The 20,225-nt window shown below is 41.0% G+C and overlaps 1 protein-coding gene and 1 long non-coding RNA gene across 8 annotated transcripts in view; both read left to right on the top strand.

The window, feature by feature from the left end:
- Nucleotides 1–346: 346 nt before the first annotated feature.
- Nucleotides 347–20,225, top strand: part of sptan1 (spectrin alpha, non-erythrocytic 1) — a 307,457-nt gene continuing 287,578 nt past the window's right edge. For all 7 annotated transcript variants that reach the window (XM_077498154.1, XM_077498152.1, XM_077498151.1 and 4 more), the window contains exons 1-6: nucleotides 347–518; nucleotides 8,755–8,998; nucleotides 10,393–10,518; nucleotides 10,967–11,107; nucleotides 11,261–11,541; nucleotides 11,665–11,809. In XM_077498154.1, coding sequence (XP_077354280.1) covers nucleotides 8,762–8,998; nucleotides 10,393–10,518; nucleotides 10,967–11,107; nucleotides 11,261–11,541; nucleotides 11,665–11,809 — 930 coding nt within the window. In that variant the 5' untranslated portion in view covers nucleotides 347–518; nucleotides 8,755–8,761. The remainder of the gene's footprint in view (nucleotides 519–8,754; nucleotides 8,999–10,392; nucleotides 10,519–10,966; nucleotides 11,108–11,260; nucleotides 11,542–11,664; nucleotides 11,810–20,225) is intronic.
- Nucleotides 16,675–19,613, top strand: LOC144002398 (uncharacterized). Its single transcript, XR_013278730.1, has 2 exons — nucleotides 16,675–19,208; nucleotides 19,489–19,613. It is a non-coding gene; the product is annotated as an uncharacterized LOC144002398 (long non-coding RNA).

Below are 20,225 nucleotides of genomic sequence, written 5' to 3'. Positions count from 1 at the left end.
GCTATCCAGTCATACATGTAGATCAGTAGCTAATAAACAGAAGTCTGCCCGCGAAATGGGAGTGGTAAGATGGCCGCCTTATGGCTTCAATGTCTTGCACGGGCGTGTATGGGCTATGAGCTATCCAGGTATACATACAGATCAGCATTATAGATATCTATGCTTTTACTTAGGCAGAGTCAGAAACGTTTAACGCGTCTCTCAAAGTTCATGGTCGGCCACAGATATTTCGATTGTAAATCTTTGATAAAATATGCAGGACAGAAACTATATGTTGTACACTAAATTTACTATACATTTAAGTACACGTTCGGGTTTTTTTTTTCCTTGTGAACGTCATCCACCACGGTTTCCGGTCCATGTTTGTGCTGCAGAACTGACGTCACGCTTTTGAGGGCAGAAAAAAAAAAAAAAAAAAGACAACGCAAACAGCTAGCTGCTGGTCATTCTTCGACGACCTACTGCACCGGACTTCTATAACGCTACTTATTTGTACGCTGTTTAAAGAACAGAAAGAGGTAAGAATTATACTTTACGAATGTGTGTTATATGACATGCAAGTTTAATATTAATTAAACTGCGTAAATGAGTTATGTCGTTCTTAATCTTTCGATTTTCATGATCGCGCTTTAAGATCATATACGTGCAAAGTCTTTGAAACGGACGATGTTGTTTTTGCATCTGTCTAAGGTAAAATTAGGCCGTTTTACTGCAGTATTTTTTCTGGCGTATGAATCCAGGACAGTTTAACTGATACATATGATAATATTTGATAATAATGCTATTTGATTGCATAGTTTTGTGCAATTTTCTCGATACATTTGTTTGTAGTAAAATTATATTGAACAATTTGACGTTTGGAGGTTTAATTAACGAAGCAAGGTCTTCTACTGAACATGAGCTTGTCGGCCATTTCGAATGGGGATCCGCCCAGCGTAGGTGCATTGCTACAGTTTGGCATGGCTCAAGTCCTGCATTGACAGATAGTGGTCACTGTTAATGAGTGATATTTTCTCCGTATAAGCCCAACGAGTTGTGTATATACAATCAGAAAAGAAACTACGTTTTTTGGTGGTGAATTATTTAAACAACAACAACAAAAAAACCTTGACCGTCATATTTTCTTTTGGTAGCTTGACCAAGAGCTAGGTATATGGAGGACCAAAACTGCCAAAATAAAAATAAACGAATAAATAAATAAATGTATTGCTAAAAGCGAAAATTAAAACAGATATTAAAAATATAATTTAAAAATGTGATGATTGATATTTAATTCTATTATATTTATTTTGTATTTATTTGTACATATATGCATCTGTGTGTGTGTGTGTGTGTGTATATATACATATGTATGTAAATATATATATATATATATATATATATATATATATATATATATATATATATATATATATATATATATATATATATATAATAGAGCTGTCAAACGATAAAATTTTTTGATCAGATTAATCACATCTTAGAATTTTGATTAATCATGATTAATCACTGATTTCAGCATTCCCACATATGTTATTGAGATTCTTTCATCTTACTTATTATAGCATTTTATTCTCATCACTTTTTTTGCCGTCAAACTACTCCCACATAATACTTCCGATTTACACCGGTCAAATTTCAACTTGCTGAGAAAATTCACGCCTTTCAGGGTATATATCGTCTGACTCCATATTACTTACAGTACTCGCATAATTTTATGTTAAATATGAACTTTTCCCCATTCATTTTCAATGGGACTGACACTGAATTTTTTCTAAGTCCCATGTTCCACGCCCACTTCCACACATACAACAGACCATTATGACCGGCTTTCTGATACTGCTCAGTGGCGCAGTTGGGAGAGTGCATGTACAGTAAGCAGGAGGTCGCACGTTCAAAGCCCACCGCCGACTGTACATTGCACATGTAGCCGTGACAATTATGTAAACGGATATTAAGTATACCAACTGACTATCATACCAGGAAATGCGTTATACTGACATGATTAAACACGTGTCCCAAATAAGCGCTAATGGCTTTCGGCATCAGATGACACTTTAAATTACAAATATGCCTATTCGCTGTGATGCTCACACATTCAGGTTAGCTCAAGCATTGCAAAAACAGCCATACTAATGGTGCGCTGGTTCAAACCCCGAATGGGGCAACTTTTTTTTCTTCCCTTTTCAGCATAGTCATAATACACAGCCACCTCCATGTCTACAATAGTTAAGTGGTTAAAGCAATGGACTTTTTTTTTTTTTTTTTTAATGAATGAATTAAAAAAAAAAATTCCACCTCCAACTTTCATTTCAGACATTAACATATTGACATTGTTCAATTGTTTTACATAAAAAAAAATCAAATACTAATCCTAAATGCATCCATCAATTCTGTAGATAGCAAGCCCTATCACCTGATTACTACAATATTGGAGCAAGTCTTCACATACTTCTTCCGTAGTCCAGCGGATACAGGTGCTGTGGCAGGAACCACGAGGTCATGGGTGCAATGCCAGGCACTTTTTTTTTTTTTTTTAATTTATAAAATTAATATACTAATCCGAAGTAAATTTGTCATTATTAAATTTTGTTTCTATATTACCCGTTCTATATTCAAGGCAAGGCAAGTTTATTTGTGTAGCACATTTCATACACAAGGCAACTCAAGGAACTTTACGCAAGGAAAGACCATCAGCAAACACAGTATTTAACATTCAGAGTAAATAAAATAAAATAAAAGTAGGTTACAAAATTTACAAAAGGAACATACATTGAACATGTTAAAAGATATACAGCAAACCTGAAAAAAAAAATCGTGAGGAAGTTTAAAATAATAAAAATAATGTCACAGGTTTTATTGGAGTTGTGGTGGTCGAGTGGTTAAGTTCTTTGTCCAGTAATCAGGAGGTTGTGGGTTCAAATCCCACCTCTGACTGTATATGCTTCTTCTTTTTTCTTTTTTCTTTTTTTTTAGTTAAAACTAAAATCTCTTGACAACAGCCATTCTCTCTTGTCATAATTGTAAAACATATAAACAAAATAAAACAATATATAGGGTCACTCCCAAACACGTGTACACATTTTTTAAATTTATATATTTATTTATTTTTTCTGTTTTTTACACAAGAGCATAGAGAAAGGTTTGACATGCAGCTTGACAGAAAGTGGTGGCTTCAAACAATGGTCGTTACAGTATTAAGGCCTCAGTATGCTTCTGCGAGAGGCTCGCGTCGAGGCGTCACGTTGGAGCTCCGCTCGTGTGTTTGCCTTCCGACTTGTGCGCAATACACATCGGTGTCTGCTGGAGTTTCACACCAAGTCCCGCTGTCGCTATGGCTGGGCCGCCACAGAGTGGCGATTCCTCTGCATTTTATGACGGATTCAGGAAGTTCAATTTAATTCAGAAACACGAAACAAAGCCGGGGGGAGAGTAAGTTCATCACCGTGGCAATTAATTATTGCCAATTTGCACCGGTGTCGGCCGTAAACTCGCCAAAACACAACAGCCGTGCGCTTAGCGAACAGTTTTTTTTTTTTTTTTTTGTTATTGTTGTTTTCCGCCTCTCGTCCCAGGCACATATCCACATGCACAGCCGTGGTCTCCGAGCAGGGAAGTCGATTTGCGCCGCCAGTTGCCTTCACGGAAACTATCTGGGCGGGGGGCGGGGAGAGAGAGAGAGAAAAAAAAGAAAAAACGCCATCGAACGGACCAATCAGAAGCGAGCGACGCCCCGCCATCGACGTGCGTCCAAGGATTGGCGACGTGTGCACGTCGGCCGGCCACGAGCGACGCAGCACTTAAAATTCATGGCTCGCGTCGATCATGTGATCGACGGCGCTCATCGACGCGAGAGCAAACGTGGAGGCATAAATTAGGCTTTAGGTTTCATGTTTTGAAAACGACCAGCACGTGGCAGCAGAGTATGAGCAATCAGCCAAGGCCATATTACAAAACAAGCTCTTTTTGCCAGTTTCAACCAAGAATGTCAATAATGATAGCATTTAATTTGTCGGACTATATTGTTTATAACAATTAATTGCAAGTAAAATTAAAAGGGTAAAATTTACATGTTTAACTTCTAGAACTCAATTAGCTCGATTAGGTCACTTCCTGTTTCCTGCTAGCATAGCAAAGCAGTAGCCTGATGCAGCTCGACTTCACGCAAGTTGCCGAAACTAAAGTGAGCGAATTAAGTGAAATGGGTTTGCGTTTGTTATTTAACTACAAGTACCGTCAGGGTGTTTTTTAAAGCGAAATTTACCACCGAGCACACCAACTGGAGTCACCCCGCTAATTTTGGAACAACAGGCGTAGGAAATGCCGTGCATTGACCTCATCACGGACCTGCGCAGCCTTTAATGTAACCATCCGTGGTTACGTTCAAGGCTCAAGTGCGGTCCAAAAAAAATAGTGCGATTAATCTGCATTAATATGTGATTAATTTAACTTTTTTCTGTGATTAATTAATCTATTAACGCTTTAACTTTGACAGCCCTAATGTGTATATATGTGTGTGTGTGTGTGTGTGTGTGTATATATATATATATATATATATATATATATATATATATATATATATATATATATATATATATATATATATTAATTAACTTAAACATTCCAAAGTACATACATAAAATAAACAAAAACAAAAGGAACCTGCAGTTAAAAGGCTTGAATCACACTGTACTACCAATTTTCACATTTCACATATCAGTATAATAGCCCTTACTTATGGCAAATGCTGAATGTCTTCTCACCTGCACGCTACTTGGAGTGTGGGGGGGATCGGCTGAAGTCGCTGTACCCGGAAGAGTCTTGCTCTATGTTGTTTAACAGTAGTAGATACGTCCTTCCTGTTGCTGATGCACGTAGGGCCACCCTTCATCTTACGTGTCTTGCCGGCGGCAATAAATTCATTCAAGCTCTTATTTTGCGATTTTTCGCGGATTGTTTTGTTACAAACATAAGACGTAGCGATGTTAATTTTCTCCTTTTTCAATGAGCAATGAGTGTCCACGTGGAACACGAAATATTGGTTCCGGGCTTCCCGGCAACTTCCAGGTGCTGCACATATGTTTTTTTTTTTTTTTTTATGATTAAAATAGCTTTGAGGCATGCATTTTTTGCATCGACCAGTTTTTGTGGTGGACCCAACCGACTTGGTCAACTTTTATTGCCAACCCACTTAGATCCATCCATCCATCCATCTTCGTCCGCTTATCCAAGGTCGGGTCGCAGGGGCAGCAGCTTTAGGAGGGAAACCCAGACTTCCCTCTCCCCAGCCACTTCAACCAGCTCCTCCGGCGGTATCCCAAGGTGTTCCCAGGCCAGCCGAGAGACATAGTCTCTCCAGCGTGTCCTGGCTCGTCCCCGGGGCCTCCCGCCAGTGGGACATGCCCGGAACACCTCCCCAGGGAGGCGTCCAGGAGGCATCCGAACCAGATGCCCGAGTCACCTCTGCTGGCTCCTCTCAACGCGGAGGAGCAGCGGCTCAAATCTGAGTCCCTCCCGGAGGACCGAGCTTCTCACCCTATCTCTAAGGGAGAGCCCGGACACCCTGCGGAGGAAACTCATTTCGGCCGCTTGTATCCGGGATCTCGTTCACAGCTCGTGACCATAGGTGAGGGTTTGAACGTAGATCGACCGGTAAACCGAGAGCTTTGCCTTTTGGTTCAGCTCCTTCTTCACCACGACGGACCGATACAGAGTCCGCATTACTGCAGACGCTGCACCGATCCGGCTGTCGATCTCTCGCTCCATCCTACACTAACTCGTGAACAAGACCCCAAGATACCCACTTAGATATTGTGCTTTGTAATTTATCCATAATCGTCTGTTTTCTGTTTAGCCACACTGCTGTCAGCATGTTGTGGCATAGGAGTGCAACGGCTCCTTCGGATTACGGCGACAACGCTGTTCCAAAATTAGAAACGGCGTCGTAGAACCTCCCTTGAATGAGCTGCTCTTGACCCTCTGGGTTTTGCTACGCGTTCAGCTCTCATTATGTTTGTCCAATTGGAACACAGATCGTCACTCTGGTTGACTCAAAACGCATAGTGTGAATATGAGCCTGTCATGACTCGAGTCATGCAGGAGTAATGTTTGGGTCTTATCTCATTCTGGGGTCACGCCTGGGTTAAACTATCATGACTGTGTTGTGTTTGCGGCAAATGTCTGTTAGTTGACTTTATGTGAACTGATGATTTGTATGTGCCAAATGTCTAATGTTTGGTTCTATTTGTTTTATTTGAACTGATGCAATCGGCTTGCAACTAGATGATGTCAAGACTCGTTTAATCTCTCTATATGGTTAGAAACCAGTCAACAGCCAATCAGATGATTCCATGTCAGTACTGGTGCCCACATGTCTCGCCACAACCAATGAGATCGATTGGCTGTCTTCATAGATCTTTCCAGTGTGACGTCATGTCGAAGTGCGCCCCTAGCGGTGGTGGTCAGAGTGTCAATACGAGTGAATTAGAAAACAATCAGTGTGAGCTAGAAAATAGGTCAAATAAATAATTGATAAATCAGCTACCAATGCGATGGTGAACTTGTGCGTGGCCGATGGATGCTGTAATAGCTCAGACGGAGATAAGATCATAATTTCGGCTGCCGGCAGCGATTCGAAACCAGATGGAAGACAGTGAGGAGTGAAAGACAAGCACAATGGCTAGAGCGACTGCGAGCAAAACTACGGCGCAACTGCTTTGCACCCGCAAAAAGTACGAGGATATGCTGAGAATGAGAGAGTTTTTCTCTTTTTCATATACAGCTGGCCATAACATTAAAATCTGATTGTAAATTAGAAGCAGACGTGATGGATGAGCCATATTATCTTGAGTGAAACAATCATACTATTTTTTTTTTTTTTTTGCACAAGTACTCGTCATTTTGAACAAAAAGTTAACGATTTAACACGATTATTACAATTAACACTATAACTCTGGCTTGATTTCTGCGGAGGAATGTGTAGTAAACGACGTGCGGTCTGTTTGTTAGCAGCTAGCAAGCTAAGATAGCTCAAAGACTTCGATACAGCAAGATGACACAAACGGACACAAACGATTTCATGAATAACAATTTACACCATGAAAGTAGTGATCGACATACTGTTTCAACTAAAAACAACATACCTTAGGCTTCCACTTCCACTTTGCCCCCCAACAAACTCCACTTTTTTGTAGCTAGTGGCTCCAAATGACTTGGTTTCAATGATTCGCAGTAATGTAGTGTCCTATTCGGGACATTTTTTGCGACACTTGACATATTTCCCACCTTTTAACGAAAACGCTTGCCGAAAATCAAGCTCTCTACAGTCATTTGTTATGAGATGTTTCCCCTCCGGGAGGCGCCGCGGACGTACAGCAAGACGAGTTTATCCGTTTTCATGAATAACGTTTTTTCCAGTAACCCGTGTCAACCAAAAGATAAATAGAACATAAGTTTGGTGCTAAGAGAAAAATATTGTTGCGTTGAACGCAGCCAACATCCTTCACCCATCCAGACACAAAATAGTTTTAAGAATCCAGGCTCTTGATGGCGTCCTCCCATGTTTAGGCGCTCTTCTTCACAATGAGATCATTTAAAGTATTGTGATAAGTTATTTGGGGGAACATTGTGGCTTGCTTTGACCAGGCCGATGGTGAAAGTAATACGGATCTTTCCCTCCAACCAACTCCAGCTTTTGCCGATACCGGCTAAGAAAGGCTGGTTCTAGTGGGTCGCAGTAACTATGATAACTATGGACGTTTTTTGGTACATTTATCATGTTTAGACGAATCGTTCACTGTAAACGCTACTCCTTCCGTGTCTTTCTACGGCTTGTTTGACCACCAAGAGAGTAAGCGGTCGCTAAGCATTCTGGGTAAAGTGACGTCAGCTGGAAGGGTCTATAAGCTGTCTGAGAAATGTGTTCATTGCTGCATTATTAAACACTGTCCTGTGTGCTGCCTTCTTCGTGAATAGAGAAAATTTTATTTGTGTCTGCGCCTTTGGGATCCAAACCTCTCAACACACAACAGACGCACCAAACAAACAAACAAACAAAAAAAAAAGTCTCCTTTGGTCCGGACCAAACAAGCGGACTAAAGGACTTTTCTGGTCTGAATACACCCTAAGTGAAACTGGGTAATTTATCTGTGGAACCCCCAATAAGCTCCTGTTGCTCACTAATGTGCAAGTGTACCCTGGTTGGGAATCACTGATCTGTGCTATGTACTAGGGGTGTTAAAAAAAAAAAAATCGATTCGGCGATATATCGCGATACTACATCGCGCGATTCTCGAATCGATTCAATAATCGGCAGAATCGATTTTTTTTTTTTTTTTTTTTTTTTTTTAGGATTCACACCTTGAGCATGGAAGAATGTTATATGAACGGCACATTAAGCCTTAATATTTTTATTTTAATGCTGTTCAAACATGAAACAGATTACAACCTCTATAAGACTGAAATTTCAGATAAATAAATAATACATTTTCATATAAATCTTACACTCTACAAGCTTACTGATTAGTATTTTCTAAATATGAATGAAAAAAAATCGCAACAATCGACTTATAAATTCGTATCGGGATTAATCGGTATCGAATCGTGACCATTCGTATCGGGATTAATCGGTATCGAATCGAATCGTGACCTGTGAATCGTGATACGAATCGAATCGTCAGGTACTAGGCAATTCACACCCCTACTATGTACAGTGAAAAACATGGAACATTCACATACTAATCTTTGTTCTCTTAGGAAAAAAATGGAAACGACTGGAGTTAAAGTTTTGGAGACTGCTGAAGACATCCAAGAGCGGCGGCAGCAAGTGCTGGATCGCTACAGGCGCTTCAAAGACCTGTCCATTATGCGGCGTCAGAAGCTGGAGGATTCCTACCGCTTTCAGTTCTTCCGCCGTGATGCAGATGAGCTGGAAAAGTGGATCCAGGAGAAGTTGCAAATTGCCTCCGACGAGAACTACAAAGACCCCTCTAACCTACAGGTCGGTGTCCATGTCTGTTCTAGGCATTTTAAAAATCAGTAGCTGCGTTTCCATTACAGTGTTTCCATTACAGTTTTGTGAAAACTCAACTTATAACTTGTGTTATGGTGCGGGTGGAAAGAATGGATTTCAACAACAACGCCGTATGTCGGTCGATTGCTTTTTGCGGGGGTAACGGCCATTTCTCATGCAACGATGGGGAATATGCATTGAAAGGCGACATATTGGCTCTATAGTTAAATAGCTTTGTCCTTAAAAAGACTTGTTATCCCGTCAGGAGGCAGCTCTGACACGAAAACGCGTTCCCGTACTTCCTTCTTCCTTCCCTCTGTGACTGGGCGGGGGTCACAATACGACAGGGAATGCGCAAAAAGTGTTTCCATTATACTTTTACGAAATACTTCTATTTCGACACGTCTCAAAAACCACCACGTGAGAGTGCAAAAACGTTTAGATGTTTAGCGGTAGATGATGGGTGGATGGATGAATGGATGGATGGATGGATGAATTTTAGTTACTACAACCCCTAGCAAAAGGTATGGAATCACCAATCTTGGACAAGCATTCACTCAGACGTTATATTCTGTTGATCAAAATCCGATAAAAAGCATGAAACAGTTGTAAGGTCATTCCAAAGTGCAACATCTAGGCTTTCAGAAACACTAAAAGAAATGACGAAAAAAACATTGTGCTGGTTAGTAAATGTTACTTTTATAGAGCAAGTGCAGGGAACTAAATATGGACTCACTCCATTCTGAGGAAAAAAAAAAGTGGAAATCATGAAAAACGGACAAAGAAAAAAAAACAATCAAAACACATCACTAGTATTTAGTTGCACCACCTCTGGCTTTTATGACAGCTTGCAGTTTCTGAGGCATGGACTTGATGAGTGACGAACAGTATTCTTCATCAATCTGGTGCCAACTCTCTTTGATTGCAGTTGCTAGATCATCTTTGCTGGTCGGAGCCTTGCTGTGGACCATTTTTTTTATTATTTTTTTTCAATTTCCACCACAGGTTTTCAATTGGGTTGAGATCTGGGCTTATTTGCAAGCCATGACTTTGACTGGATGCGTCTTTCTCCAAGGAATGCTTTCACAGTTTTTGCTCTGTGGCATGATGCAGTGTCATCTTGGAAAATGATTTCATCATCCCCAAACATTTTCAATTGAAGGGATAAGAAAGCTGTCCAAACTGTCAATGTAAACTTGTGCATTTATTGAAGATTTAACCACAGCCATCTCCCCGGGGCCTTTGCCTGACATGCAGCCCCATATCATCAAGGACTGGGAATTTTGATGTTTTTGCAATTAGTTAGATATTGTTGTAGGTGGTAATGTAGTGAAATATTTAGTTGTCTTAATGCAATTTTCTTTCTTCAAACATTTCCTTAGGGTAAGCTGCAGAAACATCAAGCCTTTGAAGCTGAAGTTCAAGCCAATGCTGGGGCCATAGTCAAACTGGATGACACTGGAAACCTGATGATCAACGAAGGCCATTTTGCCTCTGAGACCATTAGAGTAAGACCTGATGATATGATGGCTTTTAAGTGTTGTGGGCACACTGCGTCCATGATGGGTTTGACAGGTTAACTTAGGGGGTGATGGTGGTGGTGTGTGCACGTGCGACGGGCGTGTTTGAGAAAATCCAACTGATTCATAATATTTTTTAATGTGTTCTTTTAACACTTTAATCTTACTCAGTCCTACACGCCTTACCGGACACAACAGAGACCAATATTTTCAAGTATTAATATGGCTGAGTATCTACTGGTAGGTGTTGAATTGAGGTGAATGCAGAATTTATTTTGAATGCTGTGGATCTTTTATCTTTTGTTCATATTTGGAGAAGGTATTTGTAAAGCGTTTCAAATAAATAAATGTTCCTAATTTGTGCAGTTTTGTCTTTGATAACATACAGCAAGACATTTGTGTTTTAGTCATCCTCCCTCTCTTAACTCCGGACTAGACTCGACTTGAGGAGCTACGGCGCCTATGGGATCTGCTGCTGTTGAGAACCAAGGAGAAGGGAATGCATCTGCTGCAGGCCCAAAAACTAGTACAATACATCCGTGAGTGTGAAGATACCTTGGGCTGGATCAGTGATAAGGTACAATTTACTTCCTGTCGTTGATTTATTAATTGAAGGTAATTTCATATGAAATGTGATTTCATTTGCTTTTTTTTTTTTTTTTGAACATTTTATTTTTATTTATTTTTAAGTACTGTAAACAATATGCATTTCAATTTCTTTGCTCCACAGGAGGCTATAGCGACATCAGAGGAGCTCGGCCAGGACCTTGAACATGTGGAGCTTCTGCAGAAGAAATTTGAGGAATTTCAGACTGACTTGGCAGCACACGAGGAGCGAGTGAATGAAGTGAACCAGCTGGCAGCCAAGCTGAGGCAAGAAGACCATCCCGAGGTTGAACTAATTGTTTCCAAGCAAGATGAGGTAAATGCTGCCTGGCAGCGACTGAAAGGCCTGGCCCAGCAAAGACAAGGGAAGCTGTTTGGAGCTGCTGAGGTGCAGCGTTTTAACAGGTAAACATGCTGAAACTGTCATTTTCATTATGAATTCCAACCTTTTTGGTGGTTATGGAAGGTTCTATTTCTCTTGATTTTTTTTTAGTACAGTATTATGAACCTGTTAATTGTTTTTAATAGGGATGTGGATGAGACAATCAGCTGGATTAAGGAAAAGGAGCAACTTATGGCCTCTGATGATTTTGGACGTGATCTGGCTAGTGTACAGGCTCTCCTGCGCAAACATGAGGGTCTAGAGAGAGATTTGGCTGCTCTGGAAGATAAGGCAAGAATATTACTTACATTATTACTAGGAATTTCCTGATCCGATCACGTGATCGGAAATCGGGCCAGTATTTTACGCTTACAGACACACGTATGGGCACACTATTCTCTCACCATCCCATCAACGTGCTTCCCAGCAAAACACGTTTATTTCACTTTCCCTCTATCAGAGTGATCAATCGGTGTTGAAATAAACAGTTTCTTTAAGTGAAAATGCGTGTGATTCCCTCCCCGAGTGATTGAAGTAGCGAATAAGCTTCTGGGTGTTAGCCTACATGCTAAACTGAACACACCACTGTTTACTTGGTAGATTATCCTGGAAGGCTAGCGGGGATTCAATGCAAGGCAATGCAGCTTTATTCAAATAGCACATTTAATTCACAACACAATTCAATGTGCTTATAATGGTGAAAAGTTCGGTAGAGTCTCTTCTCTTTTCACTTATCTTCGAAGCATGTGTCTCGTCCGTGGCTGCGTGTGTGAGACCAGCTACTGTGGATGACCATATATGGCTGTCACTACTGATTGGTTGTGGCTCTTGGATGGCTAATCAATCAGATGCTGCTATGGGCAGAACAGTGCTGGAGTAAAATCTCCACAACAGACAGATGCGCTCAGCTGCATTCGAAGCAAAATGACAGTTTTAAATGGATCGCTTATATCGGCCGTCAGATTAATAAAAAAGGCCGATGCCGATATGTGCCAATATGTCAAATATCAGCCCCAATTATTGGCCCGGCTGATTATCGGTCTATCTCTACTCTGGACACTTCCAATGTCAACATGCAAGGCTGTTGTGGATGAAGGTTGGTTTTGTGGCCTCAATGAAAATATTTGAAATGTTGTTATACAATGAATTGACTGCAGAGCAATGGGGTTGCTGAGCTGGTTTCAGGATGTTGCTGGCGGAGGCTACACTGCTGGGCGGGCTGGCCTTGGGTGAATGCCCAGAAGTATCAAGATCTGGATTTGAAAGATCTGAAGAGCTGTACCCACTTTGGAGGCTGTGTATGCAGATTTTAAGCATTAACGGATGCTGGCTAAAGTGATGGATGGGCTGACCAAAATGGAGTGAACATTGCTGTGGATGCAATGGTCAGAATGCAAGCCAATCGGTTTTTCCGGTTCCGTCGTCCTATGGAGTAAGGCACGTGTTGCTCGTGCTCCCACAACAAACTTTCATTTTTGACCCCTCATTACTCTCTTCAGCCTATTATGGACTCATATGACTTTCTTGAGTTTTGTATGAGGTGCTGCGGCGAAAATGCCTCCGAAAGCGAACAAAGCGGGGGATACGACTGGGGAGATGGCGCAGTTAGTAAGGCTGACCTGTTTGCAGCGCTCGTCGAGAACAACGGGACACATTTAAGGGAGCTGAATGCCTCTATCGACACACTTCACAAGAGGCTGGACGGTTTACAGGATACTCTTGAAAGCCATGATGCCCGGTTAGCATCTTTGGAGGAGGGGGCAGTAGTCCTGGATAAGCGTGTGGATAAGATCGAGGCTACTTGTGCTAAGCTGCATGATGCTAACGATAAGCTGCATGCTAAAGTTGTAGACCTACAGTCCCGGAGCAGGCGATGCAATGTGAGACGGATATTGGACTGCATTTTTTATTTTGATATTAAGAAGGGGCCATCTCTTTTGTGATTAAGCAATTGGATTTTCTCTCTGTTCTATTATAAATTCTAAATTCTAACTTGCAACATGTATGGGCATAGGAGAGGTCCTGTCTAACCTCCGTTTGAAAAAGATTAAATATGCAGTGTGCAGATCGGAGCAGAAATTTTTGAAGGTTTGGAAATCTTTTTTTTTTTTTTTTTTTTTTTTTTTTTTTTTTTGATAAAACCAACGACACTGGTATAGCCCTTGACGGCTGATTTTTATTGTTTTATTGTGTTCATACAATTTGTATTTGACATATGTGCAGTTGTCATAATTGTATCAATCTGCAGTGTGAAGTCTGTATTTTGGATTGTATATGTCATAGTGGTGACAGCAGGGGTGGGTGTGGGAATTGTTTTTCTTTGTTTTAAAGGTGCACGATGCAAGATTAGACTCAAATTTGAGTGTTAAAATAACCATTTTTCACCCGCACATGTTTTAAGAATTGTATAATGGACAGGAGGCACGACTGTGGCACAATGACTGTTGCTCCTATTTTTCTGTAAAAGGAAAAACTGTTGGAGCATCCGGGCCGGAATCTTTAACTGTGGCTCTGAGCATGATGTCATGCGCGTGCAGGCTATTGTCCCTGTTAGCTCTCGCGATTGTTCACGCAACTTCACGGACAGTATAGCTAATTCAAACTGGATTTAAAGACACCTGCACCCGATACGTCTCAATCCCTTATGGAGACTCCACGGAAGACAAAGACAAGTAAAAAACTTTCAGACCAGCATCACGGGGGGACGTGGCTAAATATAGGAGCAGCATTCGTCAGGTGGAGAGAGCTAAGAGTTATCCTGGGGATGAAACTGGACCCACAGCTTGCTGACTTTTTGCTAAAAAGGCAAGACTTCGTAACGAAAATACGATGGGGTCTATTTATGATTAGCAGTGCAGAATAAAACTACCACACGGTCGCTTACTAATGTCTCCACACTTGGGCATATTAGCAACACACTGCTATCCTCAATGTCATCGGATTCACGGGATACACTATTTACTAGGGATGTTCGATACCACTTTTTTCCATACAGTGGCATGAAAAAGTATCAACCTTTTGGAATTTCTCACATTTCTGCCTAAAATCACCATCAAACGTGATCTGATCTTTGTCAAAATCACACAGATGAAACAACAGTGTCTGCTTTAACTAAAACCACCCAAACATTTACAGGTTTTCATATTTTAACAAGGATAGCATGCAAACAATGACAGAAGGGGGAGGGATAAGTAATTGAACCCTCTGCCTAAGGATACTTAAAGAGCAATTGAAACCAATTTTTACCAAACAATTTAAGTCAGGTGTGTGCCCAATCACTGATGAGTGGCTTAAAGCTTCCCTGCCCACTATAAAACACACACCTGGTTAGAATTGTCTTGATGAGAAGCATTGTCTGATGTGCACCATGACTCGCTCAAAAGAGCTGTCGGAAGACCTGCTATCAAGAATTGTTGGTTTGTATAAAACTGGCAAAGGATACAAAACCATCTCTAAAAGTCTGGATGTTCATCAACAGTCAGCGAAGTTGTGTACAAATGGAGAGAGTGGCACTGTTACTTCTCTCCCAAGGAGTGGCCGCCCACCAAAGATGACGCCAAGAGTTCAGCGCAGACCACTCAAAGAGGTAAAAAATAACCCTAGAGTGTCTGCTAAAGACTTACAGAGATCACTGGCACAGTCCAATATCTCTGTGCATGCATCAACTATATGTAAAACATTGGCCAAGAATGGTGTTCATGGGAGGACTCCACGGAGGAAGCCACTGCTGTCTAAAAAAAACATTGTGGCTCGTTTAATGTTCGCAAAAAGGCACTTGGGCACTCTACAGAAGTTTTGGCAAAATATTTTGTGGACTGATGAAGCCAAAGTTGAATTGTTTGGGAGGAACACACATCGTCATGTGTGGAGGAAAAATGGAACAGCTCACCAACATCAACACCTCATCCCCACCGCGAAGCATGGTGGAGGGTGCATCATGGTTTGGGGCTGTTTTGCTTCCTCAGGGCCTGGACAACTTGCAATCATTCATGGAAAAATGAATTCAAAAGTTTATCAGGATGTTTTGCAGGAAAACCTGAGGCCGTCTGTCAGACAGTTGAAGCTAAAAAGAGGATGGATGCTGCAACAAGACAATGATCCATAACACAGAAGCAAATCGACTTCAAAATGGTTTCAGAAGAACAAAATACACGTTCTGGAGTGGCCAAGTCTAAGTCCAGACTTGAACCCCATTGAGATGCTGTGGCATGACCTCAAGACAGCGATTCATGCCAGACATCCCAGGAATCTGACCGAACTACAGCAGTTTTGTAAAGAAGAATGGGCCAAGATCAGTCCTGATCGATGTGCCAGACTGATCTGCAGCTACAGGAAGCGTCCGGTTGAAGTTATTGCTGCCAAAGGGGGGCCACAAAATATTAAATGTGATGGTTCAGTTACTTATTCTTCCCCCCTTCTGTCATTGTTTGCATGCTATCCTTGTTAAAATATGAAAACCTGTAAATGTTTGGGTGGTTTTAGTTAAAGCAGACACTTGTTTCATTTGTGTGATTTTGACAAAGATCAGATCACGTTTGATGGTGATTTTATGCAGAAATGTGAGAAATTCCAAAAGGTTCAGATACTTTTTCATGCCACTGTACTGATACCGATACTCAGACCCTCAGTACTCACCGATACCGATACCAACTGCCGATACCAGTAGTAAATTTTGACAAATAAAAAAAAAAAAATCACTAAAAGATATTTTTAAACAAATAGATTGCTTTAATTTTGACCCAAAAAACCCCCAGCACAGTCACTCTTCAATAGTCTTAACGCTCAAAATAAAACACAAAAATGCTCTTTTAGTTTAAGATTCACAATTTTTAAGTATTTCCAAACCGGTGAAATTTTGGTGAAAAACTGTTGCAAGCTAGCGCCAGTTACAAGCAAGGAGGACTCACTTAATAATGTCTTCCCCCTCTGACATTGGTCACTTGTACTCGTCTGCGTCACGAGTACTCGGGTACTTGAAAAACAGCTGGTATCGGCCCGATACTGATACCAGGTATCGGTACTCGCCCATCCCTACTATTTACGTTTGGAAGGTTGTAATTACGTTAGCTTTTGTCACTCAAAATGACTTTCACATACAAAGTAACTTGAAGATTAATACGTTTGGTTTATTAATACGTTTCGTTGATGAAAAAGGCGTTGTGCTCCGTGTTTACGTTTGTTCGATTAACTTGGAGGTTTGCTCGTGCCCGAAAAGTCGCGCACGCTCCTGGACGTGTGCACGTCGCTGGGGTCCATACCACCTGTCGCCAGAGGGGTCGCAAATTCGCAAAAACTCTAATCTTGCATCGTGCCTCTTTAATGTTTCGGATTAATGTAAATCTCAATAGTTATATCTAAACAAAAAAAAAAATGCAGACCGATCTACCCTTGCCCAGGATGCCTTATCATGGGTGAAAACTGATCCAACGTCAGCGAAGACGCTACTGGCGAATGAGAGAGCGGATGCTCGCCGTGGCTGCTGGTGGGATGGGCCTGTTGGTGATGTCTGGGACTGATTTGCCAATTCCAAATGACTAAGACCAGTCACTACTTACACACGGACATTCACTCAAGATGAACTGAGCGAAGAGTGTGCTGACATAAGTCTGGGATTGATGGATAATGATATGAATCAATGACTTGCGAAGTCGGTGTATATGACTAATGCATTAATTTCCCTAATCAGGCAAAAATGGGACTGATAAAAGTTAACCTGACGACTCAACCCAATTGGAAGCACTAATTTGTACAATCTGGTTAATGTCTGCAAAGTTGGACTTAAAATTGTTTTGGTTTGGTCTTGGGTCCGAGAGGTGGGGAGGCTTGCCCAGATTTGAGGTTCGCCGGCAAGCAGCTCAGTTGAAGAAGAGATGAAAAAAAAAAAAAAAAACAGCAGGGAGAAAGTTCATCAAAAAAAATATTTTCCTTGTGGCCCTTCGTGATTGCAGTTTTAAAGCGCGCCTGGGAGGTCTTCAGCCTGGCACAGACATTGAAAGTGTTGTCCCATGCAGAGCCTGTTGTGTTGCGATGGCTGGGTCCGCGAAGGAGCATGTTGGGTCACACATCCAAGGCAAAAAGTATTACAAGTGATATTTAATATTCCCACCACCCAAAAAGGGAAGGAAGAAAAAATGGCGGGAATACGTTGGCAGCCAGTTGTGTTCTGGCTTTCAGCTTAATTGTCCCATGAAAAAGAGACCGGGTAAGAAGACGATAGGGGGTGACCCTTGGCAGGGCCACTCCCACGTCTCAGATATCGTGGAGGCTGGTGCAAGAATACTACCTTACACGTCTTTGAAAGAGAGAATTACACTTTGGTACCTTCTTTGATAAAAGATCATCCTAAATCCTTGACGTCAAATTTCAATCAATCCACAGACAACTAACAGAGATTAGGGGTGGGCGATATGGTAAAAATGTCATATCACAAGTCTTTAAAAATAAAATCACAGTCTCGATTTTATCACGATTTTTTTTTAAACATATATTTTTAGACTAATTTGCACATTTCTGAAATTTTTTTGTAAAATTTCAAACATTTAAAATTTATATAAAACCCTAAAAGAAAAAAAAACAGCCAACTAATCTTTCTGAACAGTTTTAATTGAAATAGTGCAATGAATGATAATAAACAGTAACACACAGCACTTTTCAGGTACACGTCAGCAGTTGTGGTTGATATTCTCCTAGACTACAGGAGGCAGTAAAGAGTGCCAACTATGTATGAACAGCGCTTAACACCACAATAGGTCGCTTGCACATGTCGTCACTTCCGCCTCGGATTTCTCGTAGTCGCCATGCTGGGTGGCCTCCATTTACGTAGCGATTCGGTCTAACACGTATCTATCACGTTTGTTGTCTGCGTTTAAAATGGTACATTGTTGCTGCATCGTTGGCTGTTCGAACAAAGCCAAGGGGGAAAATGGTCGGTCTTTTTTCCGAATTCCGAAAATAATTAGGAACCAGGGCCTGGAGACAGAGGAGTGCGGACTCCGGAGGGAAGTCGTTACTTTGGGCTCGTGTGTGCAGCCATCACTTTGTGAGCGGTAAGCTTGTTTACCTTTATTTAATGCATGAGGATTAATAACGTTTCGACCGCCCATATATGGGCAAGTTGCTTATGTTTTGGATTCATGAGCAAGCAAGTTCGGTAGTACAAGCTGGCTAGCGGACGTTCGCCGAAAGCTAACATCGAAAATTTTCACCCAAGTAGTGCCAGTGCAAAGTGTTTACTGCTGAAATTGGATTGATTAGTCTTGGGCTTTTAATGCCGATAACATGTTTTTTGGTGGCAAAATGTAAACTTGGAAAAAAAAGAGACAGAAGGGGCTGATGCAAGAAAACAGACCCCCGGTAGCCTACACATCATGCTAAAGAACTTATTCACGGCCACCCTACTGCGGTAAAATAACCAGTCTTTCCATATTTGATTTGTTTATATATTTGTTTATTTTAACAGGCCGCCCTGCGCCCGTTTTTCTGTCCAATCATCCCGACTGGGCTCCAACATTAAAGTTGGGTCCCAAGTTACAACATCTATGTCTCAGCCCAGTCGGTGCCAAGATATGAACGTGCACAGGAGAGACAAGCAAAGAAAAGACGACTCGAAGTGGCAGAGATTGTTGCAGTTATGCAGCCAGATGGCTCCAGTAACCTGTACCCTCAAGTACTGCTGACATCATTGACTCTGGTATGCCACTCAGAATTCATTACATGATATATTGTATGCATGAGTGAATGTATGTGTTTATGTTTGTGTGTGTACACGCACCTTATATTTTAGAGACATTTGGAAGTGTTTATAGAAATAAGTATTTGCCTGTAGCAATGTTCATACATTAAAAAATGCAACAAAATGTGTACATTTCTTTTACACTGACAAAAAAACTATACTACTGTACTATATTAAACCTTTTACTGGTACCGTATTTTTTTGTGATCTTTTTTTTTTTAAATGATTATTTCTTTAGGGATCTCATGCCACACCGACTTGATTGCCAATGACATGATGGAAACGAAGGCGAGCATCAAAGCATTGGAGGAGGACAACATGCGACTGTTTGTTTGGCGCTAATAAAGGCAGCGATTATACAAATTCTATTGTTGGGTTTGTTTACAAAGCTATACATAAGACAAATGACAGGATTTGACTCAATGTGCAATATGGTCCCTCTTAAAGTAATGGCATAAATCTCTATTATTTCTAAAAGCACAAAAAATGAAGTGAATAATGATTAGATGTAGTAATTTCAGGGATAAAATTGAACGGTTAATTAATGTATTTATTTTAGCACAGGTGCCTACCATCCTGATGACGGTATGATGTAATGTTGATGGGGTACGCAATGACTTTCATTATACTATGTACAGAGGAAAAAGTTGCTCTCTTTTAAATTTGTTTAATGTAAGACAAGTACCAGTACTGTGTTACAGTTTTCCCAATAATCCTTGTTTCACACTTGTCACAAAACCACTGTCCTTTTGGCAGTCTAGATTGGCACACTTCAAGTGATATCATTTGATTTTACAATCTGCTGCAGCACAAAAAACTACTTTATTCCGCATCTTTGAAGTACATGAGCAAGTGGTAGGTGACAGCGGCTGAGCAGGAACACTGGAAGTCCACTGCTGATCTAGTAAATGCTCTCCCGAGCAGTTCAGGTAAGGAGGGGACTTTGGGGAAAAAAAACTCTGGCTTTTCCAGCTG

Source organism: Festucalex cinctus, chromosome 15, assembly GCF_051991245.1.
Source record: "Festucalex cinctus isolate MCC-2025b chromosome 15, RoL_Fcin_1.0, whole genome shotgun sequence".
NCBI lineage: Eukaryota > Metazoa > Chordata > Actinopteri > Syngnathiformes > Syngnathidae > Festucalex > Festucalex cinctus.
The sequence above is the reverse complement of the archived record's forward strand: the minus strand, read 5'-3'. Positions and strand labels throughout refer to the sequence as shown.